Below are 15,427 nucleotides of genomic sequence, written 5' to 3'. Positions count from 1 at the left end.
ATATTCTATATTATGGTAATAATCATCACTGTCATTGGTGTTTCACCCTGTATTCTCTTTCTTTAATATATATTGATTGGCTTCTTTGTGGTTTGTCCTTCATTGTCAAAGGTGACAGCTTTGATTAGCTTGTATATCTAGTCTAGTGAGTCTAGATGTGACTGATGATCCCTATCCTGGCCAGGAATCTTCCTCCACATTGAGGGCTTTTATGGGAACATGCAACACTCAGAGTACTTATAGTTCTAGCTTTGTTGAGTGACACTTCTCAGAAGCAGCAGTTCTTGTGTTTTCTGCTGCTTGGGCCTCAGTGTAAATCAGGCTGCACCAGTTGCATCAGCTTTGGACCATCAGCTGCTCTCAAATGTCAACTACAATGGTGAAGTCTTTTAGAGATACTTTTATGTAATCCTTGAACCACTTCTTTTGCCTGCCACAACAGTGTTTTCCCTCACAAAATTTGCAATAGAGAAACCGCTTTGGGATGAGATGTTTTGGTATGTAATGATATGCCCAGGCCATCTCACCTCAGTCTTTACAAGAGGATGTACAAGATTGGAATATTGGCTTACTGTACTTATTGCACTTCATTGCCCAGGATCTTGTTTTTCCAGCAGATGTGCAGGATGCTGTAAAGCCATTGTGTGAAAAGAATTGAAATATTTCGTGTGTTTCTTATAGACTGTTTAGGACTCATAGGCATATCAGCTTAACCATTTCATGATTAAATTTCTAACATGTACACTATTTCTTATATATCGATATAATCAAGACTTTGGGAGTTCAGCAAAATATCTAACTTCATATATTGGTATTTGTTATGTTGATGTTGACAAACTGATATCATGCTATCCTTCATGCAACATTTTCATTCAAATATAAAATCTTAAGTGTGGGTGGCCTCAGACAGGAGTTGCTATATAAAAGGTTTAAAATCTTTTCTCATAAATTAGTCTAAATTATTTCACTTTCAATGATAGTAAAATATAAGATATATAGATAATCACACTTAGCACTTTCACTTACATCATACATATAATACGAATATTTTCTCATAAAGTGTTCTTGAATTCATAAAATAATCTAGATTTGTTTTTTGTTTTTGCTTCAAGTTGCTAAAATGTAATGGTTAACATAATAATTTTACTAAATCTTGTCTTTGTAATTGATAAAGTTGTTTGCTAAATCAATTTAAGATCCTTGTTAAAACAGTTTTCACACTAAGTAAGAAACATGATTATATAACATTCTAATTCATTGGTGCTGGATTTATACTCATCTTATAATAATTCTGCTTGTCATTGCTTTACTTAGCCCATGGGTAACGTTTTCATGTAACTAGAGAAAAAGAGGGCGAGAGAAGTGTCCATGGCATGAGGTATAGGGAATGTAATTGTAACGCTTTCACGTGATTAGTTGAAGGGAAAGGGGAGAGAGAAAAAGAGGATAAGGTGGAATGTGAGAAAGAAAGAGGGAGAGAAAAGCATCTATGACATGAGGTAGGGGGAAAGTAATATTTATTATGTGGTTAAAAAAGTAAGTTGAAAGTAGAAGAGGGGAGTTTAAAATATAATTTTAACAGAGGGGTGATGTTCTGATGGTGAGGTTAAAGAAAGGCAGAGAGGTAGGGAGATGATGATGGTGGTGGTGATTGGATAGTGAAAAGTGTTTGTTTGTTTTTTGTCTTAATTGAACTAAGTTTTTTACATCATTGTTCACTTAACACAGGCACATAAGTGCAATTCCATGAAATATTCAAGCTTATTTACATGGCAGATATATGCAATTTAACTAAAGGTTGTATCATATGTATGAGATATTTTTTTCTTTATGGGAAAATGGGAAAATAAGAGTAAATATTTATTTTATGAGTGCTGTGTATTAAATCTATAAAATTGTGCATAAAGTATATAAAGTTCATTAGGTAACCGTCATATTCCAATTTCAATGAGTAGCAGATGAGCGACAATCTTTCCATTCAGACACAGCACAGACTACACTTTCAGGTTTTTTGGATAAAGTTTTCAGAAATAACCCAATAGGTTTACCTTTAATTCCATTATTCATGGGTCCCACAAGTAAATTTTAATTTTCTCAAACTTAAATATTGTTCACTCATATTGTTGATATAAATTTACAAGTTGTCACTTTATCATAAAATTATTTGTTTTGAGATTTTGCCTCAAAAAAATTGTGAATGACATATTTTTCAAGCTGTTCAAGTATTAATACAGAATTTCTAAAGCCTCTGAGAACCATGTTCCTACTGTCATGGGTCTGCTTGATTAAAGATGACCTGAAGCTATAAAACACAAAAGATATTAGCATATAATCTCTGTTAATAATCCTTAGGTATATAACAATTTATTAGAAGCCAAATAATTACTAGTTTTGTTATTCTTTTTGTGCATGTATATGCAGTTCTTTGCTGGCATAGTTTAAATGGCTAACAGGATCCAATGGGCTCAAGGACTACATCCTGTTCCAGTGTCTATTTGCAAGATTTCTACAGCTGGATGCCCTTCCTAATGCCAACCACTTTACAGTGTGCACAGGGGAAGGCAAACTTTATACTAGGAGGATAAGGTGTAGAGAGGAGTAAAATATGAGAGAAAAAGGCCAGAGCAAAGCAGGTTTTTTTGTTGAGGGGAGGATGGGGAGAGCAGGAAATAGGTGATGAGGTGTCAGTGTAGACCTTAGATGTACATGGTGGCTAGGAATGGGTAGAATAGGGGTACCAAAAGTGAGTGGAAGAAGTAGAGGATGTTTTGTTTATATTTTTGTCTTTTTGTCCACATGATTATAAAACAGATTAAAAAAACTTTGCTAATTATTAATATATTTCTTTGCCTTGATACAGCGTGTTTACATTGCTACCTCACGTCAATTAAAACGGTTAGAGTCAGTCAACCGATCACCGATATTTTCTCATTTTGGAGAAACTGTGTCAGGAGCTACATCAATCCGAGCCTTCAACAAACAAAATGACTTCATCAAAGAGTCTGAAAAGCGAGTTGATGATTACAACATAACTTATTATCCTAGCTTAGTCATTAACAGGTAATTTTATCTTCTCTATATATTATTATTATTATTATTGTTGTTGTTATTGAGTGAGAAAGCAGTGCATGCCATCAGAGTAACTGGGGTAAAATATATGAAACCTCGTATTATACCCATCACAACTACCCATCTGATAAGGGTAACCCAGGCACATTCATCACAACCATATGTACACAACATGATGACCTGATATTGAAATAAACAGCCACATGACCTTGCAAGTGAGGCCCAGTTAGAATTTTCATGTTGAGTAGCCCATCTCACTCAAAAGGTCTCTAAATAAGAGTTGTTAAGGATGTTGAACGAAACACCCATGTTTCCAGAGATGAATTATTCAAACTCCAAAGTATTCCTCTCAATACATGGCTATTGTGCTCCCACACTACTTCTGCTCATAATCAGAGATGCACATATCATCAGCCACTAAGGAACATGCTCAACTAGTTATGATCAAACAACTAGCAGGCAAATCTGTGGTATTGAGAGCAGAATATTTGCTGTAGCCCATCTTTTATACCAAGACAAAACAGTGTACATGATAACACTTCCAATCAGTTAAAATCAGGAGCCATGAGAGTCACTGCTTAGTACTTATAAGGGCATTTATTATTATTGAGTGAAAGAGCAGTGCATGCCATCAAAGTGACACTGGAGTAAAATATACGAAGCCCAGTATACCCATCATGACTACCCATCTGATCAGGGTACACAAGGTACATGCATCACAATCATATGTGCGCGACATGGTGATCTCATATCAAGATAAACAGTGCATGACCTTGCTGGTCTTCTGGTCAAGTAACCGATCCTGCTCAAAAGGTCTTTGGATAAGGATTGTTTAAGGATGTTGAACAAACCACCCATGTTTCCAAAGGTGAATTATCCAAACCTCCAAGAATTCCTTTCAGTGCACAGCTATGATCCTCCCCCACTACTTCTGCTTATGGTCAGAGATGCACATATCGTCAGCCACTAAGGGACATGGTCAACTGGTTAAGGTTAAACAACTGACTAGCAAATCTGTGGTATTGAGCAGAATATTTGCTGTAGCCCATCTTTTATAGCAAGACAAAATAATGTACATGATAACACTTCCAGTCAGTTAAGATCAGAAGCCATGAGAGCCACTGCTATTATTTTTTTTTTCCCTTCTTTTTACAAATCTTCTTGCGTTTCTCGCCGAGTGTTTTCCATACACCTAGGGCAAAGAAGCTCATTGTATGCATTCCCAGATTACACTCGCAAATTCACAGGTAAAATATGTATTTAAAAAAATTAATAAATAACTAAATTCATGAATGGATGTTGTTTTCACAGCGATAATGCTCTTCTCAGTACATGAGCCATTCCAGTTAACACGATTTTTTGCACTTCCTCCTCCTTCTTCTTATTATTATTATTATTACAACAAAAGACAGTGAGCTGGCAGAATCATAAGCACACTGGGCGAAATTCTTATCATTTCATCCATCTTTACATTCTTAGTTGAAATTCCACCATGGTTGACTTTGCCTTTCATCCTTTTGGGGTTGATAAAATAAGTACCAGTTGAGCACTGAGTTGATGTAATCAACTAGTCTCCTCCCCTGAAATTTCAGGCCTTGTGCCTATAGTAGAAAGGATTATTAAGGTCAAGAGCTGGCAAAATTGTCAGCACAACAAACAAAATGCTTAATGCCATTTCATGTGTTTATATTCTAAGTTCAAATTGTGCTACGGTTGACTTTGCTTTCATCCTTTCAGGAGTGATAAAATAAGTACCAGTTGAACATTGGGGTTAATGTAATCAATTAGCACCCTCAACTCTGAAATTTTAGGCCTTGTACCTATAGAGTTATTATTATTATTTAAGGTAGCTAGCTGGCAGTACTGTTAGCACATGGAACAAAGTGCTTGGGGGCATTTCATCCACCCATTCATTCAAAGCTCATATTCCACCAAGTTTGGCTTTGCCGTTCATCTTTTTGCAAGTCAATAAAATAGGTACCAGCTGAGTGCTGAGGTCAGTGTTATTGACTTTCCCCTCCACTAGAATTTCAAGCCTTGTGTCTCTGATAGAAAAGAGCGGCAGCAGGAGGAGGAGGGTGGCAAGCTGACAGAATTGTTAGCATGCCAAGCAAAATGCTTTGTGGCATTTCTTTCGTCCTTACGTTCTGAGTTAAAATTTCACTGGGGTCAATGAAATATGTACCAGCTATGCACTGGGGTCAATGTAATCAACTAGTCCTCCCCCAAAATTTTAAGCTTTGTGCCTATAGTAGAAAGGATTATTATTATTATTCTTGAATGGTTAGTGAGAGCTGTGCAAGCCATGTACAGAGATGCTGTAAGTAAGGTGAGGGTTGGCGACGAGTACACTAAAGAATTCAAAGTAGAGGTAGGGGTCCACCAAGGTTCAGTCCTCAGCCCCCTCCTATTTATCATAGTCCTCCAGGCAATAACGGAGGAATTCAAGACAGGATGTCCCTGGGAGCTCCTATATGCTGATGACCTTGCTCTAATTGCTGAGTCACTATCAGAACTAGAGACAAAGTTTCAAGTGTGGAGACAAGGATTAGAATCGAAGGGCCTTAAAATCAACCTAGCTAAAACCAAAGTCTTAATATGTAGGAAGGCAGGCAAATCACAAACGCCTTCAGGTAGATGGCCCTGCTCAATCTGTAGAAAAGGCGTAGGTAGAAACTCTATAAGATGCACCAAGTGTAAGCTATGGACACATAGGAGGTGCAGTAATGTCAAAGGAAGGCTAACTGGGAAGATAGTTTTTGTATGTGGCAGATGCTCAGGAGCAATAAACACTGAAAGTGCTCTGAGACCAACTTCCGCCACATTCCAGGGAGAAAAACTAGAAGTAGTTGATAGCTTCCGTTACCTAGGCGACCAAGTCAGTAGCGGGGGCGGGTGTGCTGAAAGTGTAACTGCTAGAGTAAGAATAGCCTGGGCAAAGTTCAGAGAGCTCTTACCTCTGCTGGTGACAAAAGGCAGAGTGTATGACGCATGTGTACGAACAGCCATGCTACATGGCAGTGAAACATGGGCCATGACTGCTGAGGATATGCGTAAGCTCGCAAGAAATGAAACCAGTATGCTCCGATGGATGTGTAATGTCAGTGTTCATACTCGACAGAGTGTAAGTACCTTGAGAGAAAAGTTGGACCTAAGAAGCATCAATTGTGGTGTGCAAGAGAGACGTTTGCGCTGGTATGGTCATGTAGCGAGAATGGATGAAGATTGTTGTGTGAAAAAGTGCCACACCCTGGCGGTTGAGGGAACCTGTGGAAGAGGTAGACCCAGGAAAACCTGGGACGAGGTGGTGAAGAACGACCTTCGAACTTTAGGTCTCACCGAGGAAATGACCAGAGACTGAGACCTTTGGAAGTATGCTGTGCGTGGGAAGACCCGGCAGGACAAGTGAGACCATAACCCATGGCCTCTACCTGGGACGTAGCCAGCCCACTTATGTATACCGTTCCTTCTTGTGACACAAACCCTACTTGTGAAGACCTGTTGAGGCAAGTGAAAGTGAAAATCGAAATCTTTCAACATCAATGGAAATTGTAGCTGAGATACCAGTGCCGGTGGCACGTAAGAGAACCGTCCGAACGTGGCCGTTGCCAGCGCCGCTCCAACTGGCCTCCATGCCGGTGGCACGTAAAAAGCACCATCTGACCATGGCAGGTGGCACATAAAAAGCACTCACTACACTCTCGGAGTGGTTGGCGTTAGGAAGGGCATCCAGCTGTAGAAACACTGCCAGATCAGACTGGGCCTGGTGCAGCCTCCTGGCTTCCCAGACCCCAGTTGAACCGTCCAACCCATGCTAGCATGGAAAACGGACGTTAAACGATGATGATGATGATTGTTATTATGATCAACAGCAGCATCAAATGGCAAAATCATTGCGATGCTCAAAAAAATGCTTAATGGCACTTCTTCCAGCTCTTTGCATTCTGAGTTCAAATCCCACTATGATCAACTTTGTCTTTTATCCTCACCTATGATTGATAAAATAAAATAGCAATCAAATACTGGATTCAGTTTAATTTGACTTAACTCCTTCCCCTCAAATTCCAACCTTGTACCTATGTTAGAAACAATTAGTATTTTTACTTTTATGAACTTTTATTAGGGCAGTTGGTTGGCAAAATTGTCTTACAGTATTTGTTCTGGCTCTTTTTATTCTGAGTTCAAATCCCACTAGGGCATCTTCATCCTAAATCCGCTACTCTCTGCTGTTACCAAAATAATGTGGTTGCAAACTGATAGCCATTGGTTGTTTCTTTCTTTTCCTTTTTTTTTTCTTGTGGTAATGTGATGATAGTGTTTAGTACCAAATCAGCACCAGCTGAGCCGAATTATGATCAAAGACAATCCACTTGTCACCATCTTATCTCTTGAACTTTAGCCATAATGTATCAAGAACTAAATTATCCATCAGTATATCTTTTTTTCTGAATGGTACTGTGTGAACTGAGAGAGATTTGACTGCTGTTTCTCACAAGTCAAATGACCATCTAAGGTCTCCCTTGCTGACATGTTTGTTCTTTACCTTTTCTTCTTTATTTTTCTAGGTGGCTGGCTTTTAGAACTGGATTTATGAGTGATCTGATTGTATTCTTTTCTGCTGTCTTTTCTGTAACCAACCGAGATTCACTCACTCCTGGCAGTGTTGGACTTGCTATAACATACGCTCTCAGTGTAAGTAAATCTAAAACAAGTTATGGGTTCTTTTTGGTGGGAGTGGGGTTCTGTCTTGTTATTCTAGTCATAGCCTCTCTAGATCGACTGAAAGTGAAATCAGAGATAACTGAGTGACACGGCAGTGATAACAGAGGTGAGGGTACCAAGATGATAACTATCAAATTAATAAAACCAATCAATGGGAATATTCTTTTTTCGTTTACTTGTTTCAGGCATTTGACTGTGGCCATGCTGGAGTACCACCTTTAGTCAAACTAATCAACCCCAGGACTTATTCTTTTTAAGCCTGGTACTTATTCTATTGGTCCCTTAAGCCGAACTGCTAAGTTATGGGGATGTAAACACACCAAAATCGGTTGTCAAGGGATGGTAGGGGACAAACACGGGCACACAAATACATATGTGTATGTGTGTATGTATATATATATATATATATATGACAGGCTTCTTTTAGTTTCCATCTACCAAATCCACTCACAAGGTTTTGGTCAGCCCGAGGCTATTGCAGAAGATACTTGCCCAAGGTACCACACAGCGGGACTGAACCCAGACACATGTGATTTGTAAGCAAGCTACTTACCACACAGCCACTCTTGTGCCTATGTGGATATTTTCAATTGAAGGCTTTAGAAAATCCATATTAAGGGTTACAACATCTTGAAAAATGTGTTATTCATAAATTTGTCATACAAATAGGATTACTAAAACAAGGTAAGCAATAGTTTTCTGTATTTTTACCTACCCTTTAGCATATAAACCAGTGATATCCAGCCAAAATATTTTACCTGCTTTATCTTCAAATCAACCAGATTTGGCATCTCACACCTACCCTACAATGTCATTTTAAAAATAAACAATCACATCATCAAAATTTCAAAGCTATGAGATAATGCATGATTAATTCAAAACAATATGAATAAATAAGTAGAATATTTGACAAAGTAATCTGATTGCTAAAGGATTAAAGCACAGTTTATTTAACTTTCCAAGTGTGGCGTATTAATAATTTTTAACTTTCTGTCAGAATTGCACTCGTAGGATTAATATTTATTTCTCTATTGCCCACAGGGGGCTAAACATAGAGGGGACAAACAAGCACAGACAAAAGGATTAAGTCGATTACATTGACCCAGTGCATAACTGGTACTTATTTAACTGACCCCGAAAGGATGAAAGGCAAAATCGACCTCAGCTGAATTTGAACTCAGAACATAATGGCAAACAAAATACTGCTAAACATTTTGGCTGGCATCCTAACAATTCTGCCAGCTCACTGTTTTAGTTGGGTTAATATTTATATATATATATTTTTTCTCCCCTTGTTTCTTTTGTGTCCCTTTCTGTAGAAAAGCGTAGGCTCGAAACGTAAAAGACTTTTTCTATTCCTGAGCGTTATACTAATACATCTGTTTGTTTTGTACACCACCTGTCTTCGTCTTTTTGTTTTTTTCGTAAACTTTCCCTTAATATTTATATATATGTATATATCTCCAGTGCACCATGAAGTTGAAAAAATTGAGGATAACTAGTCTGAATAATAACAGTATTTTGTTCCAGTACTACTTTCAGATTTCAAAATCATACCAAGATCAGCTCCACTTTCCTTTTCTTTGAAGTAGCTAAAATAAGGATCAACCACATAGTAGGATAAGTTTAGTTATCGACACTCTTTTTCACTTTAAAATTGTGATAGTCTGCCAGTACCAGAAATTATTACGATTACTACAATTCATCATCATCATCATCATCGTTTAACGTCCGTTTTCTGTGCTAGCACGGGTTGGATGGTTTGACCGGGGTCTGGGAAGCCAGGAGGCTGCACCAGGCTCCAGTCTGATCGCAGTGTTTCTACAGCTGGATGCCCTCCCTAACGCCAACCACTCCGTGAGTGTAGTGGGTGCTTTTTATGTGCCAGGGAAGGCTGGCAGCAGCCACGATCGGTTGGTACTTTTTACATGCCACTGGCACAGAAGCCAGTCAAGGCGGCGCTGGCATCGGCCATGTTCGGATGGTGCATGCCACCGGCACAAGTATCACAACTACTATTTCCATTTGATATTTATTTCGATGTTGATGTACTTATGCTTTTTTTTTATTTTAGATCACTCAAACACTCAACTGGTTCGTCCGCATGACCAGTGAATTTGAGACCAACATTGTTGCTGTAGAAAGAATAAAGGAGTATTCAGAAATTCCAACTGAGGTAAATATAATTTAAATTATTACTCTAAGCCTATGATAGATGAATTCTAACTTACTGAACTTATAACCACCAATCTGCTTTGCTTTCCTTTTCTTTCTCTATGCCACCCTAAAAAAAAAAAAAAACATCGCCATTCCCGCCCGTTTCTCTAAAGAACCTTCAACCCTTTAATTCGATCTACACCATTCACTATCATTTCTTCTCCGACTTACAGCAATGTCCATAAGCAAGCTAAGAAGATTTTCTCCCTTCTTTTTCATACATACATACATACATTTGTCTACCGTTTAAATGTTTTGAACTTATAACCACCAATCTGCTTTGCTTTCCTTTTCAATTCGATCTTCACCATTCGCGGTGCGCCCGCCCTTTCCCACCACCAATACCGGTGAACACTGTTCTCACCGTTCACACCATCTACACCGGATATGCACTCCCTCACCACCATTATGTGTGTCTCTCCCTCCTACCCCTCCTCCTCACATGCTTTCACTGTGTGTTACCCCCCTCATCAACCCCCCCCACCTATCCTACGTTTCCTCCTGTTTTTGAATCTGTCACTGCCTCAACCGGCTATCTCCTTCCAGTCACCTCCCCCACTCGTGAAGTCCTACGTTTTATTTCCTACGAACCTGCATCAACCCTAGCTGTCATCGTTCCTCACCCCAACTCTCCCCACTAGTGCTTCCCTATATTACCTGCACCCCCAAAAAGCACCATCCGAACGTGTCCGATGCCAGCGCCGCCCTGGCTGGCTTCCGTGCCGCTGGCACGTTAAAAGCTCGCTCGAACCGATCGTGATCGATGCCAGACCCACCCTGGCACCTGTGCAGGTGGCACGTAAAAAGCACCCACTCCACTCGCGGAGTGGTTGTCATCTAGCACCCGAGTGCAGATAAGTTTGAATGCTTATTTATTTTCACTTCTCGATCGATCATACATGCTTTCTTATCTATCTAACTATTTTTATCTAATTTTTCTATCTATCTAATTATTTAACTAGCCAGCCTCATCTGGCACCTGTGTCGGTGGCACATAAAAACACCATCCGAGCGTGGCCGTCTGCCAGCCTCGTCTGGCACCTGTGTCGGTGGCACATAAAAACACCATCCGAGCGTGGCCGTCTGCCAGCCTCGTCTGGCACCTGTGTCGGTGGCACATAAAAAACACCATCCGAGCGTGGCCGTCTGCCAGCCTCGTCTGGCACCTGTGTCGGTGGCACATAAAAAACACCATCCGAGCGTGGCCGTTTGTCAGCCTCGTCTGGCACCTGTGTCGGTGGCACATAAAATCACCCACTACACTCTCGGAGTGGTTGGCGTTAGGAAGGGCATCCAGCTGTAGAAACACTGCCAGATCTGACTGGACTGGTGCAGCTTTCGGGCTCCCCAGACCCCAGTTGAACCGTCCAACCCATGCTAGCATGGAAAGCGGACGTTAAATGATGATGATGATGATGATGATGATCCATTTCTCCTCTCGACTATAATCAACCATCGTGTATTCGCGGTGCACCCGCCCTGCCCACCCCCACCCCCACTACCGGATATCTCTATATTTTTGCTCCATCTATACCGGATGTCGCTTCTCCCACCACCATTATAGGTGTCTACTCTTCGAACCCCTCTTCAATACGCTATTTCACCATGCATTACCCCTCTCTTGATATCCTACGTTCTACTTGCCTAGAACCTGCCATCATTTCTCTGAACCACCCCTCCCCACTGGTGCTCCCCTATATTTCTGCACCCACCCCCCACATAAAACGTGGCCGAAGCCAGACCCCTCTGGCACCTGTGCAGGTGGCACGTAAAAAACACCCACTACACTCGCGGAGTGGTTGGCGTTAGGAAGGGCATCCAGCTGTAGAAACACTGCCAGACTAGACTGGAGCCTGGGGCAGTCCCTAGCTCCCCAGACCCCAGTCGAAACCGTCCAACCCGTGCTAGCGCGGAAAACGGACGTTAAACGATGATGATGATGATGATTTACTTTATTGAATATTAATGTCTTTTGATTAGGTAAAAGGTCAGTATTTTATTGGGGAGTGTAGTGCAGTCATTTAAATCAAACTTTAGTGAGTTATGCTGAAATCATGGAGCGCAGCATGCTGGATGTGAACTATTTCAGCAGAAGAATTTAATGAGTTAACCCTTTCGTTACTATATTTCTGACCAAAATACACCCCTCATGAGTTTCAATTAAATTCTAAAATAATCATCAATCTAGGCTTGTTTCATTAAATAACTGTAACTTTTTTACTTATCAACATATTAATGTGATATCTGGAACATAATTAAAGAAAGGGTTCTTAATCAATTCTATTGCATAACTTTTGTCTCAAAGTGACTTTAATTACAAGTAAATCCAGGTAAATTGAGCAAAAGGTAAAAATATTAAAATTTTAAATTGAGCAAAAGGTAAAAATATTAAAATTTTGTTTAAACATCACCATAGAAAATGAATCATCAGCTAATATTTAAATGGGTATGCAACAAAATTTTGATAAAGAAGAATTGTGCACATCACTAGATTATCAGTTGAATTTAATGCACAACAGGTGTACCATAAAGGTGGAATAAAGTGAAATACTAGAATCCACCACAAGTTTGACCGAACTAAAGAAATCGGTCAAAAAATAATATACGGCCCTGCTTATGGTATGGAAGCGATAACTTCCAGACCACATCGTTCCCTAGGCCATGCTGACTAACATTAGTTTCCCTGTATAAAAAACTAAATCCACAACAGTACCCAGTATTTGCTTCACAAATTTTCCAAACTTTGAACCCCCATTTTGTGTTTGTTTACAATCTGCGTAAATTTGTTTTCGAAGTGATCGCTTCAAACTAACATACTGAAAAAAATAAAAGTCTAATGGTTTCACTTCCTAAGAAAGGCTATAGATAAACTTTATCTCCTCAGAAAAATTGCTAATAAAAACATTTTAAAAGTTTTTTACTTCATTCCAATGTAAAATCGTCTTCGCTGTCACCATCGCCGCTTTGTTTCTTCGGAAGGCGCTGCTTTCATTTTCAGATAAAAAAAATCCTATTCATTATTTTGTACACCACGTGCTTTAAGACCTCATGCATTCTTTTTCTCGATATCTCCCTATTTTCCGTTGGAAAAGCTTTAAATTCGGAATCAATGCTTGATAACATGAAACTCCTATCCATTTTCAAAGTTGAAGAAAAATCGATGCCGAAAAAAATGTGGAAAAGAAATCTCCCAAAATTCACTGAGTTGAGATATCACGTCAAGCAATGTCGGATACTATAAGCCAACTATTTACAAAGTGAAATCGCATGTTTTAACGAATGTACCAACGAGATTTGGGTTCAAATTTACATTTAAATAACAATAGGTTCTCGCGGCCGGGTTGGTATTATATAAACCAAAAAATTTTTTGGTCGGGTTAGTAACGAAAGGGTTAATGGTGAATATCACTAGATGCTGAGCTGATGAATAGACAACAAACTACCAATGGCCAGGATCAACCAGTTCAGTTAGTGAACCACTGCTATCATCTTCAATCACAGCATGCACAGATAGATGAGACATTCAGCTATCAAATGACTAATACAACCCATTGGTCCAGGCAAGTCACCCAACTGGATGATGAGGATGATGATAGAGGGATAATCAAAGTTAAATCATGAAAGGGCCACAAGATCATTGAATTAGCTTAAAAGCTGAAAGGCAAAGTCAAATGTGTAAATTTAGACTAAGAACAGAGAAGAAAAAATGGAAAAAAACTATAAGAGACACCAAGCATAACTATGTAGACATGGATTTCACTTCATAATCACTTGGTTTTGTGGTTCCAAATTCCATCTCACTGCATGGTATCTTCAATCATGTATTGTTTACTATAGCTTTAGATCAACTGTCTTGGGAGAGAAATTGGTTGATGGAAACTGTATGAAAGTCAGTTGTATGCATATCATCATCGTTTAACGTCTGCTTTCCATGCTAGCATGGGTTGGACAATTTTGACTGAGGGCTGGCGAACCAGATGGCTGCACCAGGCTCCAATCTTGATCTGGCAGAGTTTCTACAGCTGGATACCCTTCCTAACGCCATGTGAATGTTTATATTCTGCATCTTATGCAAAATCACTTGAGCAAAAACTATATCATTATGCTGACATTCCCTATTAAAAAATCAATGCACAGCTCTGTACTTTCAGAGACAAATGGAATATAAAATGCATCACTTGAAAAACAAGTTAGTGCTGGTGACAGAAAACTGTAATGTTATGCTTCAGTAAGAAGGTTTTATCCAACCTATGCTAGCATAAAAACTGAAAAACAGGTGTGAGACATAGTCATTTAGTCTGGTCCTTACTGTATATAACTGCTGACATGACTGTGTGGTTAAGAGATTTGCTTCTAAACCAGGTGGGGGTGGCGGTGGTTGTTGTTGAGCAATAGTTGAAGAGAAACATATAGAATAAATGCAATGATTCTAGTATGTTGCTGGTACATGTTTCTTGACAAAGGAGAGATGAAAAGCAATCTCAGTCTTTTCTAGTCATATATTTATTTATAAAAATGAAATTTTTACAGAATCTTTATGAAATAGGAAAGAACTAAAACAGTTTCTGAATGGTTGATAAAGGATAGGGAAGCCTTTTATACCGAACAATTTGAGCTAGATTGGAAGAGCAACAACACTAAATACTTTAATGAATTTGTTCAGTACTCCATAATTTTGATCAACTCCTCATCCCACTTTTTGATGACAAAATATGACAATAAATGAAATACAGATAGATTTACATCCCAATATGTAGAGATGTAATAGAAATGGGGTTTCTAACAAACTCTGCATCATACATCCCATCTCTCTATCCCCGCCTCTCCATTTGTATACTACTTTTAATATTTGGTAATATAAATATTGATGAGTATACTAAAAATATTATGAAGAAAATCATCATGCTACTTGATTTCTAAGCCTAAATGAAATGCAAATCTCTCTTTTATTGGGTTGGCAACTAAGTTCCCACAGTTTTTTTTTTTCATTTTGGAATTTATTGCGTTTTTAAATTTTGGAATCTTTTTTTTTTTTTTTTTTGAGAATTCTATTTTTGAATCATTTTGGAATCTATTTTGTTTTGTTTTTTTTTCTAGTTAATTTTAGTTAATTTTTGTTTATTTCCAGATCATTAAAATGGAATGTCAAGTTAAGAAAATCAAGCATTTTCGACACCTCCTTCTTTTTGCTTTTAATCAAGGTTCTAAGGCCACAAAAGCTGCTTGCGACATTTGTGCTGTGTATGGAGAGGATGCCATAGCTGAAAGAACCACTCGTGATTGGTATGCCAAGTTCAAAAATGGAAATTTTGACCTCAAAGATGCACCTCATTCTGGCCATCCATTTGAGTTCAATAAAGAGCGATTAAACCAACTTTTGCACGAACTGGCAGAGAAAATGGAAGGCTCCTACACTACT

At 38.9% G+C, this 15,427-nt stretch overlaps 1 protein-coding gene across 2 annotated transcripts in view; it reads left to right on the top strand.

The window, feature by feature from the left end:
- The window catches only part of LOC115212905 (multidrug resistance-associated protein 1-like), a 102,912-nt gene that overhangs the window by 74,366 nt on the left and 13,119 nt on the right, over positions 1–15,427 (top strand). For both annotated transcript variants that reach the window (XM_036503837.1, XM_029781721.2), the window contains exons 24-26: positions 2,861–3,060; positions 7,635–7,761; positions 9,866–9,967. In XM_036503837.1, coding sequence (XP_036359730.1) covers positions 2,861–3,060; positions 7,635–7,761; positions 9,866–9,967 — 429 coding nt within the window. The remainder of the gene's footprint in view (positions 1–2,860; positions 3,061–7,634; positions 7,762–9,865; positions 9,968–15,427) is intronic.

The sequence above is a fragment of the Octopus sinensis genome, linkage group LG6, assembly GCF_006345805.1.
Source record: "Octopus sinensis linkage group LG6, ASM634580v1, whole genome shotgun sequence".
Taxonomy (NCBI): Eukaryota; Metazoa; Mollusca; class Cephalopoda; order Octopoda; family Octopodidae; genus Octopus; species Octopus sinensis.
The sequence above is the reverse complement of the archived record's forward strand: the minus strand, read 5'-3'. Positions and strand labels throughout refer to the sequence as shown.